We start from the raw sequence: 21596 nt of genomic DNA on the forward strand, positions 1-21596 counted from the left end.
ATACGAACGAGAGGAATGATCTATATAGAGGGTAGAAGATAAGACGCTACGTTGCCAAGACGAAGCAACATATGCGTGGGATTACAGACTTTTATGCAGACAGATGTTGATGATTGTGGAGCTCAGATTGAGTTTATCGGGAAATGGTTCCACGTAAATGCAGACCGAAGAACTCTAACCTTATTTTCTCGGGACTGTTTTCAGTTGATATGTTAAATCAATATTTCTCCCCAACAAATATTTAGAATATTCCTAATTCATATTTACGAATTTAAGTCCCTTAATTTACACCCTATATTAAATTCTCTTTCTTCGATTAATATTTGTAATTGTTATTCTGCTTTAAATTTTCTTTTTCTAATTGTTCCTGAGTTTTAAATGATATTTGCTGATCAATGGCCAGAGGCCAACTATCGATGTTCAAAGGCAAATTTATATACTTGCATAGAGAATTGATGTCTTAAAGAAGAAAAATCTTTAAAAGATAATATATTCTATTAATTAATGATTAATAATAGTTGGAAAAAAATGGCAAACCCATCGAAGACATATTATATATTTTTAGAAATTATATGACAAGTAATAATGGTAAGATTTAACCCTTTAGAAAATGTAAATCTCATGTGTGTCATGTTAGACTAATTACCATTCATTTTTGCTCGAATAAATAATGATTCGGTGACAATTAAGTAAATTCGTATTATTTTAAATGACCAAAATATAAGGTATTATTGTGCTTTACATAAATATTATCGTACCCCTCAGTCTACCTGACTTTCTATTGGAGGCAGGGAACGGCCCCACATTTAAAGCACCTTTGCTGCAAAGATGAGGAAGGCCAGGAAAGATACGCAAAGATGATGATGCCTAAATGGATCCGATAGTGTACGCCACCAATCTTTCGGCGTCGGGCCAATGCAGATCTTCCACGCGTCATCCTTTTGTTCCCGTTGCGCTGGCCTTTTCCTTCTCCCTTCCTTCGTCGGAAAGTGGCATTAGATTCGTTGACCTACTCTCCCCTCGACCACATCCAACCCCTCTCTCGTCCTTCCCACTCGTCGAAGGAGAGAGAGAGAGAGAGAGAGAGAAACCCCATCGAAGCAGACACGCAAGGGAGATATGGGGAACAGCCTCTTCCGCTTCTTCTGCGGCAAATCCTCCGAGTCAACGCCCAACGATAAACACCAATCTTTGGGGCCTCATGGCGTCACCGGCGCCACCGTCGGCGTCTCCGCCCTGGCCCGTGATATCTTGCACTTTGAAATCACATCTCAGGTGCTCGATTCTTATCCTTCCCACCCATCCTCAACCTCTTGCAGTCATGTGTGTGTTTTGATTCCTCATTACTTCTCTTCTAATTTTGCCATTGCAAGGTTCCGGAAGCACTGAGCCAATCTGTAGTCTCTTCCAAGAAGGCACAAGCTAATTGGTATGATTTAGCTTGATGTAATCTGATACAGGAAACAAACAAGCTCATTTCTGCGAGCTACTAAGGATGCTTGGAACAGATGATTGTCCAAGAAGAAACAGTGCGTGATCTAACTTGTTTCAGCTACTTTAAAACCAATATAGGTACAGGAAACTGCTAGTTGCATGGAGAGAAGCCAAGCCACCACCAACAACACCTGAAGAAGCATCCAGACTCGTGATCCGAACCTTGAAGAGGCACCAAAAGGCAGATGTTGAGGTAAGCAGAGTACACAGAAACAATGGAATCCGTATATGATCAGGAATGACTAATCAAATGTGCAGGGTCTCTTGGCTTATTATGGTCTTCCACTCCGGAACACTCTGCCGGAGATCCCAGCTGCTCAATCTTCTAAGCCGGAGGGAGCGAAGGACGAGCTACAAACACTTCCTGTGAGATGCTGCACATCACCTTGCTCAACCTGAGATCTAAGCCAGAAGAATGTCCTTGATGCAGTCTAACGCAACTGTTTCCTGGTTTTAGGTGGATGCCAAGGCTGTAGCAGATGGCGACACCATCACTGTGTACGTAGACACAGCTGATCCAAGAGAGTCTGCCAAAGTCCCTCGAGGCGTGCACGAGGCAGCCATCGAGAGGGCAAGAGCTCGCGCTGTGAAGGATTACAAGAAGGCGGATGCACTTCAAAAGGTCATTACTGATGCAGGTTACAGGTAATCCACTTTGGCGATTCCCTGTCACGAGCTAGTTCGTGAAGCTTTGCCATATCATGGATCATGTCGACTGCAGGGTAATCGCTGGGCCAAACAATGAGGAGATTCTTGCTCGGAAGTATCGAATTAGGCTAAGGTATGCTTCAAATTTAGGACTAGTTCGCCCACTTTGCTGTGATTTCGCTGATAAGCGAACAGGGGAATCGATGCACCGGAGAGCTCCATGCCCTTTGGGAAGGAGGCTAAGGAGGAACTGGTGAAACTGGTACAAGGGAAGCGTCTCAAGGTCTACGCTTTCGGAGATGATCGATACGGTCGCTGCGTGGGAGACATTTACTGCAATGGCGTCTATGTTCAAGTGAGACTCGAGGAAGAAAGTTATCAGATTGCTGAACCTACCATTTCGACGCTGTCTCTGACAACACGTAGTCCTGTTCAATCTACAGGAGCAGATGCTGAAGCGGGGGCTTGCATGGCACTACGTCGGCTACGACAAACGTCCGGAGCTTGCAAGGGTTAGTCTAATGTTCCATCATTTGCCTTCTTTCGATGAAGCTTCCAAGAGTTCTCGTCGCAACTGAGCATTGATCGATGTGTCCTTAGTGGGAGAAAGATGCACGAGCTGCTCGCGTTGGCCTGTGGGCTTCTTCCCACCCTGAGAAGCCATGGGAATGGAGAAAAGCGAGACGTAATGGAGCATGAAGGGTAAAAGCAGAAAAGGCGATAAGATACAGAGGACGTTACGTTCTTCAATCTCCTGGAAACGGGGAAGACGTTATTTGTGCTCAGTGAATATTAGGTGTTGGGTCTGAAATTTCTGTATCATATATGTTGGATATAATTGTTTGTAATGATTTAGATTATCCCAAATAGTTGGTAACAAAAGTTTTATCATTGTTGGGAGTGATTCTATAATATCTTCAAATTCAACTTACAGAATCCTGTAGCAATAGAAGATCCATCTGAAGATATGTTTTTAGTCGATGCATTATTACTCAGGAAGATTCAAATTAACACACATTATGAACACTCCAGAATATTTACTTATCAAGAAATTTCATTCAAAAATGTTTCCTTAAGATAGAGTGAAGGTCGACAACTCTAAACATTCACAAAAGTAGAAACATCAAACAATTCTTAGTAACAAAAGCGGCATCTAGCCGAAAAGACCTGAAACACATTCTGGATCACTAGTCATGGATTGCATGAAGCTTCAGGAACTCATGGAAACTTTATTGATTGATACACAGTGGATCTTCCGAACAAAACAGAAATCTAAGAATGCAGTGGCCAAATATGAACTGACCTTGGACAAAGCAAACCCTGCAAGAAACACATTATGAATTTGTTAGCAATTGTTGAAATCAAATTCAAGCAAGTAAACAGCAGAGTGTCAAATTCAGAGTGCATCGAACTTTTAATAAATGGAAGGGATCAGATAAAATTTGAGGATGTTTATTTTGCCAACATGCTAATATATAGAGCAACATTATTGGGAGGGTCACCAAGATACCAGCTACTCATGCCACGGCCTATTTGTTTATGCTAAAATCATAAACAAGTTAATTAACCATTTCTGATAACATCAATACTGCTCAAACTATTTCTTGAAAAACATGTGAAGAACCAAAAGTGGATGGCATAGATCAATACTGAGTTTGAATTCAGATGTAAATCAGGAATGAACAAAAAGAGATAGACAATGCACACAGACACTGGGCAAAACCTCACCTATTCGGTACACCAACTTCCTCGTTTTATTCTACCTAACATTCTTGGAGTTTATACACTACTCTGATCCATGTAAAACAGTCATTGCCAGTTCCTTCATGCACAAACCAGAGCACACCCCATTCAAAGAGATTTCAAGATCCAGGCCTCGTGACATGGAACAGAGTTCAGGTGTGAAGAATGCAACAAAAGAATGTGTAACCTCTTGCTTCTGACTTCATGACAACTTGGAACAGAAAATGTGTGGATTACAAAAGCCTCCAGATATCGGTCAGTAGTTTGGAACGTCAGCGACAAGCATCCAGGTATCTGTCTTGTATTTTTAACATAAAAATTCAGATTTTGAACAGAAAATATATATTTCTTTTCTTTCATCTGTCATCCAGAATATATATATGTTTGAAACAGTTACAACTCTGTTGTTGGTTAACTTTTGTTGATCATTGTATTAATATGTTTTCTGTAGCCTATAATGCTAGTGATTCTGATTCTGATGAAGAGAAAAATTACGTTGGTCATGATCAGGTATGACTTCAATTCTCAAGAGGCATGTTGCAGCAAGTTAAAATTATGTTTATCAGTTATATTATGCTCAGCATCTCTTATATCATGCTCAAGATGCCCTTAGGTTCCAATGTTTTAATTTGAATGGGGAGATCTTGGTCCTGAACATTATCGAGATCATATAGTGCTATGCTATTTTAGAATATTTGGAAATGACAAATATATTATGGATGCTTAGAACTGTGTGTCTGGAGTACATATGACTGAAACTCCTCTAACTGAGATTATCAATTTATAAGCTTGTTGAGGAAATTATGTAAGGGTGTTTTGCTGTAATTATTTGTATTTATGTTTATATTCTCAAAATAATTGTGAGAGGTCTTGCGTTGGAGGAGACAATATAATTAGGATGATGGTAATAAGAAAGAAAGGAAGATCCAGAGTGCTACAATCATATCTGAATAGACAGTGGGTTGCCTCTGCTGGATGCCCAAATTACCGGTACTGATGCTCTGAAGGAATGCAGAATTGCAGGACATTGTCAAGAAAATTCTCATTTCCCCTTGTTGATCACTTCATGGGATCGTTGATTACAGATCTTAATTTTTTTTCCTTTTATGATTATATTGGCAATTGGTCGTTTTAGTTTTTAAGGCTCCTTATATATATACACGTTGTAATATTTCTCTATCTTGTGGCAATTTTTGAAATTATACTTTTGGTACATTGTGTTTCCTTTTTATCCCTTTGCAAGTTGGACACTCAGATATGTGATTAGGAATCAGTAACATGACACTTAAGTTGTCATGAAGTCAGAAGCAAGAGGTTACACATGTTTTTTTGTTGCATTCTTCCCTTAAAACACCTGAACTCTGTTCCATGTCACAAGGCCTGGATCTTGAAATCTCTTTGAATGGGGTGTGCTCTGGTTTGTGCATGAAGGAACTGGCAAGGACTGTTTTACATGGATCAGGCTAGCGTATAAACTCCAAGAATATTAGGCAGAATAAAACGAGGAAGAATGTCATATGCACTCCAGTCAAGCTTATAAAATGAGTTTCAGTCATATGTACTCCAGAAACATAGTTCTAAGCATCCATAATATGTTTGCCATTACCAAATATTCTAAAATAGCATAGCACTATATAACCTCGATAATGTTCAAGACCAAGATCTCCCATTCAAATTAAAATATCGGAACCTAGTAGAACTCCAAATGAATCAATATAGATGGCCATCTTGAGCATGAAATAAGTGATACTGAGCATAATGTAAATGATGCACATAATTTGAACTTGCTACAACATGCCTCTCGAAAATTGAAGTCGTACCTGACCAAGACCAACTTAATTTTTCACTTCATCAGAATAAGAATCACTAGCATTGTAGCCTAAAGAAAAGTATTAAAACAATGATCAACATAAGTTAACCAACAGCAGAGTTGTAACTGCTACAAACAGATATATATTCTGGATGACAGATGAAAGAAAAGAAATATATCTTTTCTGTTCAAATTTTGAATTTTTATGTTAAAAATGCTAAGGCAGATACCTGGATGCTTGTCGCTGACTTTCCGAACTGCTAACTGATATCTGGAGGCTTTTGTAATCCACACATTTGCCTGAGAAATGCCAACTCGTTAACTATCAAGATTCTGGTAACAGGGAAAAAACCTACAAGAAAAGTGAAATTTTGTCTAGAAAGAAGTAGGAGATAAGAATTATGAAATAGCATCGAGCTACATCACTTGTACAAGAAATCCTACAAGCACATTTCAAAATTCAAGCTAGAAATTGTGCAACATATATAAATTTTCTCTGGCAATTAAGAAGATTTTGGACTTCTCTAATAACAAACGCATGGACCTTCTAAATCGCTGAGCATGCAACTGAGATCATAATACAGCCTGCTATGCCCCGTATTCTGCGCACCAAAACTTACCAAGCATTCAAAACTTCACCTTTCTTTTGTTTTTAGCTAATACTGTTCATCAATATGCAATCAAAAGCTTCAATCTTCTCCTCGGTACTCTCTTCACAAAACCCACAAATATAATCGACCATATAAGAACTAATCAATAAAAATTCTCCCTAACCATGAAATCTTAAGTGAATAAGGGAAAAAAAAAGCGAACTTTATCCCAAAACCCCAAAGTACTGTGAAAATCGGAAAACTACATTCCAAGAAACCCTATAATCCAAACGCCGTCAACTAAAAGTGTCCTGATCGATCCAATACCGGGAGAACAACATAAAGGGTTCACCTTTTGCTCGTTCTTCGCCACCCCGTATCCGCTATGGTACATCTGAGCGACAAGGACCTGCATCGACACATCACCGGCCCTGGCTTCCTTAAGCGCGTCCTGGAACCACCGCCGCGCGCAGTCCGCTACCTCCTCCTTCAGTGGGACGCTGGCCTCCGGCAGGTCCGCCAAATCCATCACGGATGACAACGTCGTCTCCTTGTTCCACGCCACAGGCCGAAGCGGGGTCTTGGCGACTCTCGTCCTCCGGATCCTGTCAACGGCGAAGCGGGCGACGTCCTCCAAGCTCTTCGGCTCCGGGAGCCGCTTTCCCGTAAAAGGTGGCCGCGACGCAAAGAGGGTGTTCGACGTTATTTTGGAAGACAGAAGGGCCTCTTTTGCAAAATAGTGGCGAATGGTGGAGACTAGTTGAAGTCGTCGGTGGCGTCGCCGGCGGTCCCTAAGTCGTTCCTCGTGGAGTTTCTCCGTTGCTGCCACGCGGCCTTTCGCCCGCCAATGGGCCGAAGCACTGAACCCGTTCGCACTGTATCTATAGTCGTGAATCACATCACCACTCGAGTAAGCTTACCATCTGTAGCTAAAGCCTTAATGACTTCAAAATAGAGTGAATCATTGTAAGATCGCCCTTCGCTATCTCAGTCGTCTTATCCCCGTCCTCCGGCTTCGGCGGCGTCGGGAGCCATTCTCCCTGTCCTCCTCGCTAGTGGCCGATTGTGGCGAATGATGGAGAGAATGTGATGTTGTCCGTCTCAAGCCCGCGGTCGTCGGTGGCTGTGGCCGCCCGCTCCTGGGCCGCTGTCGGTGGAGATCCTCCGCCGCTGCTCGGACACTTCCACCAACATATGGGCCGACTCCTACTTTGAACAGGATCTTGGGCTTTTGTGGCCTGACCTGGTTGTGAATCAGGTAATGATTGCGAAGCTTACCGTGCGCAGCTTAAGGATATGTGACGGCGGATTCATTGTTAAGGAGCTGTAGGTTAAAGATTTGAGTGACCGAGGAAGATAGGAGGCAGATGCATCGAGATACACAATGATGATACAAGATGATCAACTCAAAAGAATCTTTCATTTGATGTACGTTTACTTGATGTACTACTCTATGATATTCTAAGAATCTCAATAGAATCTTTCAATTTATAACAAAGAATTGCTCGGCCTACGCCAAGCAATCAACATTGATGCATGTAACTCTTAAAAGAAAGAAGATGATCGCCTACATTGACCATCGGATACTTTAATACCTTCAAATGTAATCAAAATTATAATAAATATGACACATGAAGTGTATGCCATATGTATAGCAATTCAGCTCGGTGATTAAGCACAAAAAGGAAATGCGAAACAAGTTAATTGACATATTATCGTGACCTGATCATGAGTTTTGTTTGTTTGTGTATATGTAGGTCGCTCATATTTTTCATGAGAACTACATGGTTATAAATATGGAAGATATAGAATTCAAAAATATTACGTAGAAAGTTAAAACAATAATCGATGTGGAATTTACACTTTCGAAGAGGACTGTTCTACAAAGGTGCTTAGTTTTACATGATGAAGAAAGCAAATCGTGTGACTTAGATGCAAGAGGCATATTCATCGAAAGTCGTAAGACACTTTGACATGAACAAGACTCTGACGAACCTATAACGATATATTTACTTACTCCAGATATAGTAAAATGTAGCTCAATTCGTGTGAGGGTGTGTTTATTGCAGCACTTTAAAATTGGCCAACCAAAATTAAGGATGTATACACCATTGCTCGTTCCATCGCGATCATGGGAGAGCATATCTATAGACTTCTTTGGTAGTCTACTTACGATCAAATGGAGACATGACTATCTCTTTATACTGGGCGATAGGTTCTCAAATATGGTGGTCCTCATGCATTGCAAGAAGATAATTACTATAGAAGAAGTAGTTCGATTATTCTTCCAACACATGTGGACACATTTTGACTTTTCGAGTTCCATCGTGTTCGACCATGATATGCGTTTCTTGAGCAACTTTTGAGGTTCACTTTAGACCATGAAGATATAGGATGAAAGCTTACCATATCTTCAGTTTGCTTTCAATCGGGCGATAATGCATACTTCTACCAACAAATCACTATTCAATATATGCTTAGATTATTTATCCCAAAGTCCTTTTGATACGTAGTTTACAATCGATTCAGAATTAGTTATCTCTAACAAAAGCAATGCCACGTAATAAGCCTAGAAAATTTTGGAGAACATCCGCAATATACATAATACATAAAGAGGTTGAGAAGAAACTTTAGTGATGTTAACATAAATCCAAAGAATAACACAATCCATGTTGTGTTTAAGGATGATTATATGAAAGAGACATTGTTTGACTATACCTTAGGAAAGAATAACTTAAAGGAGAAAGCAAGAAGCTAAAGCCTATACGATATTGACCGTTCAAAGTTTTGACGTGATAGAGATGATGCATGCCAAATTAAGTTATCGACCTATAGAGAGATGCATTTAATTATGAACGTTGAGAACTTTAAGTCGTTAGAGCCTTCGATGCTAGACGACGAGTCAAATGAGATATTATCATTTATCGAAAAGTAGCGATCAACTAAGATAAACCTCTTAAAGAAAATATTATCATCGAGAATAAGTCCACAACCACCCGGTGAGATATTAAAGTTATCCTCCAAATTAGATGTAAATAATATAAATGAAACTAAAGAGAAGATCAAAATCGACAATAATATACAAACTATTTGACCAAGCCGAGTTGAAAACAAAATAACCTACTTATCTCAATCCAAGTTGTAATATAACTGATTAGGACAACCTTTATCCAAATAGTGGTTGCCACCAGGAGGGGATGGCGTTCACTTCTAATAAGACAAAGTTCTAGTAGGAATATACCTTGGGTGGGGTACATGATCACCGTGCTGTCTGTGGGAGCTCGCCATTAAAACCTAGCTCTCGGCCTCCCATGTCATTCCCTCGTATCGGCATCCAACGTCAAAGCTCCCGCCTGGGAGAATGAACCAAATAATAAGATATTACTGTTTCTAATATACTCAAAACTGGTGCAGAAAAGACGACTTTTTTACGTCAAAATTTTCTCCTCTATACATGCATCTCTCTCTGGACAAAGCTTTGGTTTTTGTCTTGTGCTCTTTTTGTCTAGTGATGTCAAGACCTTAGCTGCTGTGTCCGAGGAACACGGGATGGGAGAGTCGAAGGCAACACCAATTCCATTAGATTAGCTATGAAAAATGAGACTGCTTCTACGAAGCACTGTGTGCTTGGTCATATATATATATATATATATATATATATATATATATATATATATATATATATATATATATATATATATATATATATATATATATATATATATATATATATATATATTCCTTCATGATACATGCATCGATTGCATTAGGTTCATTCTCGGAGATCTCTTTCCTCTGCAAGCACGAAAAACTCTTAATTTCATCCAATATCAAAAATAAAAATAATATTAATTTATAACAGTAGATAATTCTATTGTTAACTTGAATTCAAGTATTCAAATTCTAGTATTTCAATAGTAACCATATATGGGCATTGCCAACGCAAGTTCTTTAAAAGCTTTGTTCTTGACCATCATATCACCTTAACATATAAAAATGAATAACACTATGATTTGAACAACAAAAAGAGAATTCTTTGGGTTGAGTTACAATTCATAGCATTTCTGACACCCTATTAATTATTTTATTTTTTTCAATTTAACAAGAAAGATTTCTTTCTTATCATATATATATATATATATATATATATATATATATATATATATATATATATATATATATATATATATATATATAATAACAAAACAATCGAAGAGAGAGAAATAAAAAAGAGAAAATCAGATGGATGGATGGACTCACGAAGGATCACCCTATGCTTGTGGTCCAATTGGTTGGCATTTCTGTTATTATGAATATGAATGAATTCTAATTATAGTTATTAGCTAATAGAAAGGAAGTCCATGTAAAATTTATTAGAAGACGCTCTTGATGAGAGGAACTCTCATAATAACTTATTATAGATCCTATGCTATCGCCTATAAATAGACAAGACCTCTAAGAGTTAAAAATAAGAATATAGAGATTGTGATTTTTCTCTCGATCTCCATAATCTATCGATCTAAATTATCCTATGAAAAGATATGAAAAAAGGATTATGAGAGTCTAGTTCTTTTTACAGATTGACAGCGATTTTTGGATCTAAAGACAATGCTCAGATCATATAGAGATCCTTTTCGGATGACATCAAAAAGTATATATCATAAAATCTAATCTAATCTAATATTATTTAATTTCAGTCATATCATAAATTTTTTTTCTAGTACACATAGCATATCATTTATGCTTACAATACATTGTTGCAGTAGAACCTCATACATTCTACTTTATATTTTTATTATTAGTTATTTAAAATATATAAATAATATTATCATATTATATTTTAAGTTATATAAATAATATAAATTTTAACTTTTTTATAATTAATATGTATGATTTTGTCTGATGCTAACTCCTTTGCCATCGAGGTCGATACCTAAATAGTGCTCTAGGTCATCGGCCCTAAAATAACATCATAGTTTGTGTCCCAATGTGCATCGCATTAATGACTAGCAATAATCGTTCTACCATCAATAACTGTCCTATCTTATCAAGATCAGAGACTAGAATGATTAGACGCTTAACCTGATTTTATCCTAAGCCAACAAATAAGAAGGCTTAAGGATTAGGTATAAAAAGGAACCCATCAGCTCACGCTGAAAGAGGGGACTCTCAACACACTAACTTACTCATATAGTTTACGTTACTATCTTATCCCCTACGCCAACTTAAGCATTGGAGGAGCCACGTCAAGCAAAACCCCTGGCGTCGGTCGCTCAAAGACACTTGAATGACCTAGCCCTTAGGGAGGAACCTTGTAACCAGAAAAATCTCAATCCGTTTACCCAACCATCTCGAACTAGATTATCACCAAGAGAACGACTTTTGATCGAACAACCTATGCGGTCTCACTTCACCGAGTCTCCCGGAAGAGGTACCTGGATGAGTCAACACCTTTAATACTGGACTAACCAAATCGACTCATCAATCGACGATACTCATGACACTATTAATACTCTATTTTTTTTTATATTTATTTATAATTTTAAGATCAATCTAAACCAGTCTAAATTTTGGATTGGCTAAACTGGATGATTGAATGAGTTAAGTTAGCTCACTTTTGTTCGATTAAAAAAAGTTGGAGTCCTATCCGAGGGAAAAAAAATCAACATAGCGATAGGAAAAAGAAAAAAACAAGAGCTTTTCGTAAAGAAATTATCCTATATAATTATAATCATGATGCATGTATCAAGAATCCCTAAATAATAATAATAATAATAATAATAATAATAATAATAATAATAATAATAATAATAATAATAAAAGTCGTATTTTCTGCACCAGTCGAGTATATAAGTGTTTGTTTGGTTCATTCTCCCGTCGACAAGCTTTGGTATTGGATACCGATAGAAGGGAATGGCATCGGAGGCCGAGAGCTACGGCGACCCAAAAGAGTTTCACAGATGAATCACGTTGGTTTGGCTCAGTGTTTTAGATTCCTTGGGTTTTTTCTCGGAGGTTCATTAGGTGCCTGAACGTAGGCTAACCCTCCTCCTTAGGTTGATCTCACGGAGAAGAGACTACAAGAATAGACGACGAAAATGTCTCTCAAACTCTTAATGTGGTCGGTTCTAAAGTCCCTGCAAACTCTCTCAACCAAAACAAGCCTTGTTTAATGTTTACTTAACCACAAGCTTTATTTACTCGGAGCCTCATCACATCACCTCTCTCTCTCTCTCTCTTCCAGCCTACATATTTCCTCATGAAGGGCCACGGCCTCAACTTTCTTTCCTGCTACAATTTCAGGTGCATTGTGAAAACTTGGTTTCCATCAAGACCCGAGGTGGTATCAGCCACTTCGTGAAGAAGGTATCAGCTCTCCATTACATGCTGATAGAGGAGACCGGGCGGCTAAAGTTCAACCGAGGAAATTAGATGACCCCATTCACTCCCAAGTTCAAGGGAGACTTTTGCTGCGAGTAATGTATTGGAGCTTGAGCGTAACGTGCTGCGCCTGAATTGTAACCCTAAAGTAAGTTGAAACCATGGCCCTTCGCGAGAAATACACAGGCCGGAAAAGAGACAGAGGTCGCGTGATGAGGCTCCGAGTAGATAAAGCAAAAGAGACAGAGGTCGCGTGATGAGGCTACGAGTAGATAAAGCTTGTGGTTACGAAGCATTAAATAAGGCTTTTTTTGGTCGAGAGACTTCGTAGGGACTTCAGAACCACGTTGAGGGTCGAGATGCTCTTTCGTTTGTTCTTGTAGTATCTTCTCCGCGAAGTTCTCAGAAGGCTAAGGAGAGGGTCGGCCTTGCTTCATGTGCGTGCGCTTCGTTCATGGTTTTTATAACACCAATCCGACACCAGGAGAACAACATCGAGGGTACACCTTTGGCTCCTCCTTCGCTACCCCACGTCCGCTATGGTACATCCGAGCAACAAGGACGATGGCTCTCTTTGCGTTGCCGCAAAGAGACAGACTCCTGTCTATCTATCAAAAATTACGTTGAACATTCTCTTTGCGTTGCCGCGGCCTTTCGTGGGCAAGCTGCTCCCAGATCCGAAGAGCTTCGAGGACGTCGCCCGCTTCGCCGCCGACAGGATCCGGAGGACGAGAGTTGCCGAGCCCCCCGCTTCGGCCTCTGGCGTGGAATAAGGAGACCACGACGACATCCGTGATGGACTTAAAGTGTCAGTATTTGAGAACAAATGTTAACCATATTCAGAAATAACATAAATTATTTTTTTTATTATAAAAATATTTAATTTTTTTAAAACTTTGAAAATGAGTTATATATATATATATTTTTTTTTTCCATTTTTAAGCTTTTAAATGAGTATTTGTATTAATTTTACCCCTTAAAAGGTTGAATTTATACTTTTTTTCTTAAAGTTTAATCAATTTAAGGTGAATTTACAATCATTTTGGATTAAAAAATCACTTGAATATTATCAAAGAAGACTTTCTGAAGTTTTAAAAGATAATTATCTTTTTGGAGTTTAATACGATTACATTTTTTTTTTGTCCTATTAAAAACCCTTTAAAAATTTTGTAACCCACCTCTCACTTTTTTCAAAAATAATTTAAATTTCATAAACTTTATGATTTAGAAATAATGATAAACAAGTTCAAAAGCTCACATTTCTGCAACAGTCTTCTAAAACATTTTTAACTTAACTGAACATTAAATCAAACAAACTTTGATACTGAAAAGACAAAGTCAACAAAACTGACTTGATTCAAAAGGCTGCATGCCCCTAATCTACCCATGAAGATTTCATGCACTCTCGGTCACAGGATACTCGAAGACAACATCCTTTCCACAAAGCTTTCTATAGACCCCCGTGAATGTCTCCAACTTGTACTCTGTGTTGTTGCGTTCCTTTGGGTCCAGGAAAATCTGATTCAAAGAGATTAACAATTTGGTAAACCATTTGGTTTCTGCAGCTTCATAAAATGAGATAACATAAAAAGTGATCATGGCAGATGGTGAAATCAAGTTACAATTCCATAACAGCCGTATCAAGAATGGAACGACAACTACGTTCTATTGAATACACATGATATGGTTTAGTGCATAGACATCTTAGAATATCACTGTCAGTTGCTTCAAAATACATTATAGATGTGAACTGACGAGAAGACACTAAACCTGTAGTAAAAGGTAAAGAGTCTGATCACAGGAAACTAACCTTCATGAGCTTTGAGCCATCGAGACGATATCTTATGCGCTTCCCAACAATCTCAGCAGGGTACACAACATCCTCCAAGATGGCATCATGAACTGCAGTGAGAGTCCGGCTGCGAGGGCGCACGACAGCAGAACCTTTCTTTGGAGGTCTCAAAATCCTCCTTGTCGCAATAAGAACTACATCCTGTTTAAAAGAATAACAAAAAATGAGGACCATAAAAGAAAGGAAATACAAGTACAAACAGGCATCTGCGTATGTGAAGAGATAGGAGAGATCATTACAAATTAGAATATTGTAAGTATGACTGGTGACAGTGTATGGTTACTTGATATAGCAACATAAAGAACAACACACAACATGAAGAATATTACAGTGTAAACCATACCTATGCCGATTGGGTTTATTATTCTAAAATACCTACACATATGATATGGACAAATGAGACATTAGTTCATCTTCCAGCAAACAGACCTGAAATTTTTCTATGATACTGGGTGTTTGCCACCTAGTAAAGTTGCTTTCTAAAAAAAAAATCCCTCGACTCATATCTTTAAGGAACATCACCAATGACTTTTCCAAGATTGTGGATCTCAATCGACTATGATAATAAGAAAGGCCAATCGCACAGTCCAGGTCCAAGATAAGCTCCAATGAATTGAGTAACATGGATTTAGTAAAAAGTAAATAATGCACACTGAGAGAAAATATTTTCACCAATCACATTCTGTCAAAAAATTTCTACTTCTGGAGCTTGCCCATTTCCTACTTAATCAAATGTAAATATCTAGGAGCTCATGAGATTACTATTTGATTGTCTTAGAAATATTAAAGAAGGATCAACTCAATCAGTGACATTTACTCAACATCAGTGCATCTTAAAGCATTGCAAACAGTTGCAATAAATATTTCCAACAGGATCATTCATGCGGAAGAAATATGAACACAACAAGCACTTTCTGCATGCACAGCAACACTTTTCAACATACATCATTCTTCCTATAGTGTTAAGATATTACTTAATTCGATGTTTATTAAACTAGTTAGAGACAAAACGATGAAGTGCAGCAAAGCCTAACCTTCCCACTGAACTTCTTCTCCAATTCTCTAACAAGCCTCACATGAATCTTCCTAAAGGCTTTTCGAAGCCTGTATGGAACATGAATAACAACAGCTTTTCGGTTGCCTGCTACATCCATTTGACTGCATTAGAGAAACAAATAATTCAGATACTTAGTCTCCTGGATAAAAATACATACATACATCTCACAACTGAAAATTTGATATACTCTTACATGGCTGAATTGATATAGAGGTCCTTGAGGTCGCTCTTCAGCTCCTGATTACCATTCTCCAAGTCAAAGAATGCCTACAAGAAAAAGCAGCCCCATCAGCAACTAAAACCAAAATACATCAAGCAACAACAAGACTAAGCATGTTTCACAACCTGAGCAACAGTGTCTTCAAACTCAGTTGGCTCCAAACCCTTTTCCTTTTGGATTTTCTTCCTTGCAGTAAACATTTTGTTTTCTTATTGCTTAGCCTACAAAAAGCAACACCAAAAATTCTAAATGAATCATTATACATATAACAAGAAATAATATTCTTATTTTAGAAGCATTTGAATCACATGCTCTGCTCAGAGATGTTGACTCATCAACCTACAAGTCAAAACAATAAGCGTTTCATCAACTTAACAATGTGCTAATTATACTAAACATTCTAAATTGATTATATAACTCATGAATTAAAACTTCCTATATTGATTATTATATTAACTCATAACAAACTTAAGCTGGCTCATCTTTCAACGCATGAGGTTGTCATGTAATCTTCTATGAGGTTTCAAATACCAGTCTGTATGTTCCAAGAGATAAATATTAACTTTTTTGTTGGCTTTTTTTTTTTAAATATTAACGTACTGAAGAGAAGGTAGGCAAGCCATTACGGAGCCAATTATCATATAAGAGAACCTACTGACAAGTTGGTAGGAAAGTCTTCACAGAGCCGATATTCATATAAGAGGTACCAAGATGAAGTGATGTGGAGAATCTCTTCCCTTTTCGATAATAAAGATGGGTTCTTTCCAATATGTACAACATCATCAAGAAATAACATGGTAACTCAATGAGCGTTATCAACTGAGTTAAAGGTTAACAAAAGTACAAAGAAAGTAAACTGCACTGAAATGATCCATCAATCTCTATGCACAGTCTACCTAGATGAATACTATGGCAGTCTCATCAAGATCACTAATGCAATAGCTTGTGGCGCACTACTGAATAAAAATAGAAAAAAATCAGATCTTGTCACTAAAACTACACCGTAAAAAGGAAAACAAGAAATCAAACAATGCACCGAAGGAGAACACAACAAACCACAAAGAAGGAAGTGATTATCGATTCGCATCGGAAATAATCTGAACTGAAGAAAGGAGAACCAAGTGAGTTCCCACCGGAACTCCGAACCTAGAAAACAGGTGAAAGGAGGTACCTTCGGGGCCGAGGAGGACGCAAGGACAGCTCGGAGACCGCAGCGGCGCTCTTAGGGTTTGTTCGCACAGAGGAAGACAACCCTCTTTTATTCCTCGGCAGCGAGGAGCCTCGGTATCCGAAATTCCAATTTTGCCCTTAGGATGAGATATCCCACAATTGTGATTTGATCAGTAGAATCTTGACCATCCAATATAGTAAACAATCAGAATCGTCGATTTAAGATCGGAAGGACGTCAAACGCGCGCGCCCACGTGTGTTATTGGGACGGTCAAGATGGAAGAGTAGCTATGATCTACGGTACTGATTTCTTTGGAAAGGCTGCCGTACCAAGTCAGCTATCATACCGGTCCGGTTTGCGCACAAACCAAACCGATTCATGCCCGGTTCAGTTCATTAACGTAGTGAAGAAGAAAAGATGCAGTGGACAAGTCGTCTCGATTCTGACTCTTTCGTCGCTTCCATCCCCCTTGTAGAATTCTTATCGCCCTCGGAAGAGAAGAAGCGAAAGGGGGGGGCTTTTGGATTCTCGATTCCGTTGCAAGAGGAAGAACTAGCAGTGAGATGGATCAGATACTGAACAAGGTTGGATCGTATTGGATCAACAAGCGAGCCGACAAGGAGATCTCCTCCGTCGGTGACGACATCAACGTAAGCAATCCTTCCGGTCCTGCCCTCATATCCATTCATGGTTCCTTTCGACCTTTGGATTCGTGGATTTTAAGTGTTTCCTTGTGATTCTGACGCTCAATTCTTTTGGGAAACCCTTGATTCATTCGGGTTTCGAAGCGAATCGCTAGTTCTTCCCCTCTTAGTGGATTTCTTTTCGATGCTGTTAGTAGTGTCCACAAATACCCAGAAAAATATTTTTTTTAATCTTTCTTTTAGTTTAGCTACTTGATGTTTTTGTGAAAATTGCGAATTTTACGATGACTTGTTATTATGGACAATCAAATCGTTTGTTGGTGCATGAAAAGTGGAATCTTTGAGTGACTCACGACCGCTGTTTTAAGGTAGAAAACACCGACGAAATGTTTCTATAATTGGGTACAGCTCGATGGTCTATCAAGAATTGAAAAAACACGGTGTGTTCTTTATTTTCTTCAGGATTCTGGGCATACTAAAGAAAAGTATGGTGGACCGTCGTAGATGATGTTTTCTGCTTTTTTCTCATAACCCCTGTGTCAGATTGATACCTGCCCCATGTAGATTACTCACTGGGATTATGTTTTAATTCATGATATTTAAGTACATGGGTGATGGGTACTGTAGAAATGCGAGTTTTTTGGAGCTCAAATAGGAAATTGTATACTGTGTTTGTGTCTATTTCTGGCATGAATGAAAAGGTTTATCTCAGTTCTTGATGATATTAAAGATGGATATTGGATACTGTGAGATGCAAATAATTATAATTGAGATGCAGAAGATTTATTGCAGATGTCAGGATGTAAGAGATGCTAAAGAAGTACTATTTTTATGTGTCATCGAGAACAACTTAGGTAACTTGTTAGGTGCAATGATGTTTTGTGAACAACTTCCATATTTGCCAAGCATGAGAAGCACTGAATTGAAATGGGAAATAGTTTGAAGTAGCTTCCTTAATATTCGAAGAATTAATTTATTAGAGAGTCATGTAGGGCCATGAGCTGGAGACATTTTGATGGAGTGTCGAGCCACATTCTCATGGTCTATAGTTTTTTTTTTATTGTTTTGATTTTTGCTTCAGTATGACTCCCACTTCATAATTTTTATTAATTTTGTTGTTTCTTGATATTTTATGATGTGATTATTGGAGTATATTAAAATTGCAAAAATTATATTTTTTATATAAGAGGAGACACTTCTGTCAGAAGAAAGAATATCCTCATAAACATGAAATAGTGAGATTTGTAACAGAGCACCTTAAGAGAAAGATTTGATAGATAGACAGGATGCTAAAAGGAGAAAGTTCTATCAATAAAATTATTGCTTGTAATATCTTTCCTTGAAGTGATTCTGGGAGTCTACCAACTCTCAGATTGCAGTGGACTGTTATGGCACATTAATATGGAATATGATATTTCAGTCTCCTGATATTGACTTCCATCAGGAAAAGAAAGAAGGGAGCAATGGAAAGAGGAAGGAGAGAAAAGTTTCTTCTCCTCTGTCTTGTCGGTCCTTTGAAACTGCAAGCCAAGAGGGATTCAAGATTCGGCTAGAATATTGAAATGGATTGCTTTAGAGGGATCAGTTCTCCGAGTAAACAGTATGGTAAAAAAACTCGGTGTTTCTGCTGTACAGCAGTTGAAATAGCCAAAACACAGAGCTCTAGGCAAGATAAGCTGAATTTAAATAAACAGGGGTTGTCATACTGGCCTTTGTTTGGACTTCTACATGCTACATAATACTGCGGTAGGTACACTGCATCTTGATTAGATGGACTTTTGGGTTTTAGTTCAGACTTGAACATACCACCACAGACCGATGTACTAGACAACTTGATTCCTTGATTGTATGGTCTTTTTATATAATTGGCAATCTTTTCTTTACGAGATATCATTGCTGGATTTTCATGTAAAATTCTTTCTCAATTTGCTTGAGATTGTTTTAATTATGATGTGACATGTTTATTATTGCTATCTGGTATATTTGTTTTCCATGTGTTTCAACCTAGAAGAAGTTGATGGTTGTATTAGTTAGACTCATTTTCAACTGCTTAGGAAGGAAGGTCTTTTTATATTATCATGATCTTTTATATGATCATGATCATCTATTCAATTAATACTGTCTGCCTTCTCTTTGTGGTAATATTGGTCCCGTGTCTTCCACTGACATAATCTTTTGTTTATTTTATCAGTCACTCTCTAGCAGCATTGAAGGGGGAGCAAAATGGTTGGTCAATAAGCTCAAAGGTGCTGTATCTAACCTCCAGTTTCCATCGATTTGCATCTTTTTTTCTGTCTGCCTCATGTTGTCGGAGTGAAAAACATAATGTTTTTGATATAGTTTCTCCTTTCATGTTACTTTAGATGGACCTTCATGTTTATCTGCTTGTTTTAGATTATTTCGTAATTTCAATACTTGATGTTTCTCTGACACATTTTTTTACTTAATTCATTTGCTTTGTTTTTTTGATGTGTTGAGTTCCTGCATCTTGAATACACATTATTGTCTGCCCCAAATGATTTTCTTGTTCTTTTTTCCCATCATTGTTCTCTTTAATTTCACTTGTCATCTACAATGCTAACTCTTGATGCAATTTTGAAACTCTTGATGCATTTTGGCTTCCTACTTATTTTCCTTTTAACACGTTTCTATCAGATTTTTGGTCCTCAAGGAATTGTGACATGGTTTCGGTATACTTGCATTGCAAGCATAAGAAGTCATTTATATGCTAAACTAACAGGTGCATCTTTTGCACCTATTGGAGGCTATAAGCTAGTCAAGTCCATTACACAATAGGTATCTTCTGCAATGACAACCCAAGTCCATCTTTTGTTATGTATCTCATTGTATCTATACCACCAGTCGAAGCTTCAATGTTTCTCCATTGCTTCAAGACGCATTTGGAGAATCTTTGGCCTCAATATAAATAGTGCTGCCCCAATGTTCTATTCTGTTTCTTGCTGATTCAGGTCATATAGTATAAAATTTCAAGCGAGTAATTTTAGAAATGACTTAACAGAGGTAGTTTGGCGTGGTATAGGACATAGCAAGTTCATCTAGAATTAGATAGAATCCTCACATTTCTTTGGTTTCTCCATGAAATTTCTTCTGTATGGTCTTCAATGAATCTCCTAACATTAGCACAAAGTACAACAAACGTTCATTTTTATGGTTCTGTAGCAAAATTACTTCGTTTATGTTAACATATATTTGCTCTCAACTAACTCGAATCAAAGGATGTTTATACATGTTTTAGACTTTTGGTCATTTCTTTCTGATAACTCAGATTTTTTTTGTTTGATAGTGTGTATTTGTGCCACACACGGCAATGGTTCTAATCCCCAATCAAATTGTGTACTTGACCAAACTCATGGAAAGACTGTTTTCTTCCAGGAAAGATGCAGAAATCATTGCCTGAACTGCTAAGGGAATACGATATGCCGATAGGCCTGTTTCCTCAGGATGCAACTCACTACGAGTTCAACGAAGAGACAGGGAAGCTCACTGTATACATACCCTCCATATGCGAGGTTGGCTACAGGGATTCTTCGGTCTTGCGCTTTTTAACCATCGTGACCGGTTATCTAGAGAAAGGAAAGCTGGTCGAGATCGAAGGGATCAAAACCAAAGTGCTGATTTGGGCAAAAGTGAATTCCATCACCACCGAGGGATCCAAAATCCACTTCACCACCGGCGTGAAGAAGACCAGGAGCCGTGATGCATATGAGGTGCTTAGAGGTGGTATCACCGTGGACAAGTTTTAGGCTGCTATGAGATGGTTTACTAGTGTGCGTAGTGCATAAGCTACCATGTTATTGATGTGGGACTCTTTGAACCTTGTCAATCCTCCTATCTCAATAATTATATCATATTGGAATTGTGGTGACATATCAGTGGTTTCTTGATCTTATTTCTTCTCCTTCCAGGCTATGATGAGGTGATTTATGTAAAAGGAAGAAAGAAAATAATGTTCAAGACCACCCAAC

General features: G+C 38.2%; 4 protein-coding genes across 4 annotated transcripts; 2 read left to right on the forward strand and 2 right to left on the reverse strand.

Moving 5' to 3' along the window:
• The first annotated feature begins 992 nt into the window (after positions 1 to 992).
• LOC135650401 (uncharacterized 38.1 kDa protein-like) lies at positions 993 to 3033 on the forward strand. Its single transcript, XM_065169681.1, has 9 exons — positions 993 to 1275; positions 1374 to 1429; positions 1573 to 1687; positions 1753 to 1860; positions 1952 to 2139; positions 2216 to 2275; positions 2338 to 2497; positions 2586 to 2654; positions 2743 to 3033. Exons 1-9 carry the CDS (start codon positions 1120 to 1122, stop codon positions 2839 to 2841), a joined length of 1011 nt encoding a protein of 336 aa, XP_065025753.1. The 5' UTR covers positions 993 to 1119; the 3' UTR covers positions 2842 to 3033.
• Positions 3034 to 3159: 126 nt separating this feature from the next.
• Positions 3160 to 13456, reverse strand: LOC104000960 (uncharacterized). Its single transcript, XM_065171477.1, has 5 exons — positions 13289 to 13456; positions 10038 to 10080; positions 6638 to 7200; positions 5926 to 5995; positions 3160 to 3462 (listed from the first exon to the last, which is right to left on the reverse strand). The coding sequence occupies exons 1-5, from the start codon at positions 13454 to 13456 to the stop codon at positions 3353 to 3355; spliced, it is 954 nt and encodes a 317-aa protein (XP_065027549.1). The 3' UTR covers positions 3160 to 3352.
• Positions 13457 to 13897: 441 nt separating this feature from the next.
• LOC135651030 (small ribosomal subunit protein eS7-like) lies at positions 13898 to 17037 on the reverse strand. The gene is made up of 6 exons (XM_065170799.1): positions 16967 to 17037; positions 15921 to 16016; positions 15769 to 15842; positions 15553 to 15676; positions 14477 to 14659; positions 13898 to 14184 (listed from the first exon to the last, which is right to left on the reverse strand). Exons 2-6 carry the CDS (start codon positions 15993 to 15995, stop codon positions 14062 to 14064), a joined length of 579 nt encoding a protein of 192 aa, XP_065026871.1. The 5' UTR covers positions 15996 to 16016; positions 16967 to 17037; the 3' UTR covers positions 13898 to 14061.
• A 362-nt stretch (positions 17038 to 17399) lies between these two features.
• Positions 17400 to 21498, forward strand: LOC135651599 (uncharacterized protein At5g01610-like). Its single transcript, XM_065171802.1, has 3 exons — positions 17400 to 17616; positions 19802 to 19856; positions 21004 to 21498. Exons 1-3 carry the CDS (start codon positions 17530 to 17532, stop codon positions 21372 to 21374), a joined length of 513 nt encoding a protein of 170 aa, XP_065027874.1. The 5' UTR covers positions 17400 to 17529; the 3' UTR covers positions 21375 to 21498.
• The last annotated feature ends 98 nt before the right edge of the window (positions 21499 to 21596 follow it).

Source organism: Musa acuminata, chromosome BXJ3-10 (genome assembly GCF_036884655.1).
Source record: "Musa acuminata AAA Group cultivar baxijiao chromosome BXJ3-10, Cavendish_Baxijiao_AAA, whole genome shotgun sequence".
Classification (NCBI taxonomy): domain Eukaryota; kingdom Viridiplantae; phylum Streptophyta; class Magnoliopsida; order Zingiberales; family Musaceae; genus Musa; species Musa acuminata.

Excerpts from the sequence above, each read along its gene's own strand:
- LOC135650401 (XM_065169681.1), top strand. The coding sequence starts at position 1,120 with ATGGGGAACAGCCTCTTCCGCTTCTTCTGCGGCAAATCCTCCGAGTCA. Across the intron at positions 2,140-2,215 it reads ATTACTGATGCAGGTTACAG|GGTAATCGCTGGGCCAAACA; the intron begins GTAATCCACTTT and ends TGTCGACTGCAG. Across the intron at positions 2,276-2,337 it reads AAGTATCGAATTAGGCTAAG|GGGAATCGATGCACCGGAGA; the intron begins GTATGCTTCAAA and ends ATAAGCGAACAG.
- LOC104000960 (XM_065171477.1), bottom strand. The coding sequence starts at position 13,456 with ATGTCGTCGTGGTCTCCTTATTCCACGCCAGAGGCCGAAGCGGGGGGC. Across the intron at positions 10,081-13,288 it reads ACGCAAAGAGAATGTTCAAC|AGGAAAGAGATCTCCGAGAA; the intron begins GTAATTTTTGAT and ends TCGTGCTTGCAG. Across the intron at positions 5,996-6,637 it reads TGGCGAAGAACGAGCAAAAG|GCAAATGTGTGGATTACAAA; the intron begins GTGAACCCTTTA and ends GGCATTTCTCAG.
- LOC135651030 (XM_065170799.1), bottom strand. The coding sequence starts at position 15,995 with ATGTTTACTGCAAGGAAGAAAATCCAAAAGGAAAAGGGTTTGGAGCCA. Across the intron at positions 15,843-15,920 it reads TTGAAGACACTGTTGCTCAG|GCATTCTTTGACTTGGAGAA; the intron begins GTTGTGAAACAT and ends TTTTTCTTGTAG. Across the intron at positions 14,185-14,476 it reads ATGGCTCAAAGCTCATGAAG|ATTTTCCTGGACCCAAAGGA; the intron begins GTTAGTTTCCTG and ends TCTTTGAATCAG.
- LOC135651599 (XM_065171802.1), top strand. The coding sequence starts at position 17,530 with ATGGATCAGATACTGAACAAGGTTGGATCGTATTGGATCAACAAGCGA. Across the intron at positions 17,617-19,801 it reads CCGTCGGTGACGACATCAAC|TCACTCTCTAGCAGCATTGA; the intron begins GTAAGCAATCCT and ends TTATTTTATCAG. Across the intron at positions 19,857-21,003 it reads GTTGGTCAATAAGCTCAAAG|GAAAGATGCAGAAATCATTG; the intron begins GTGCTGTATCTA and ends GTTTTCTTCCAG.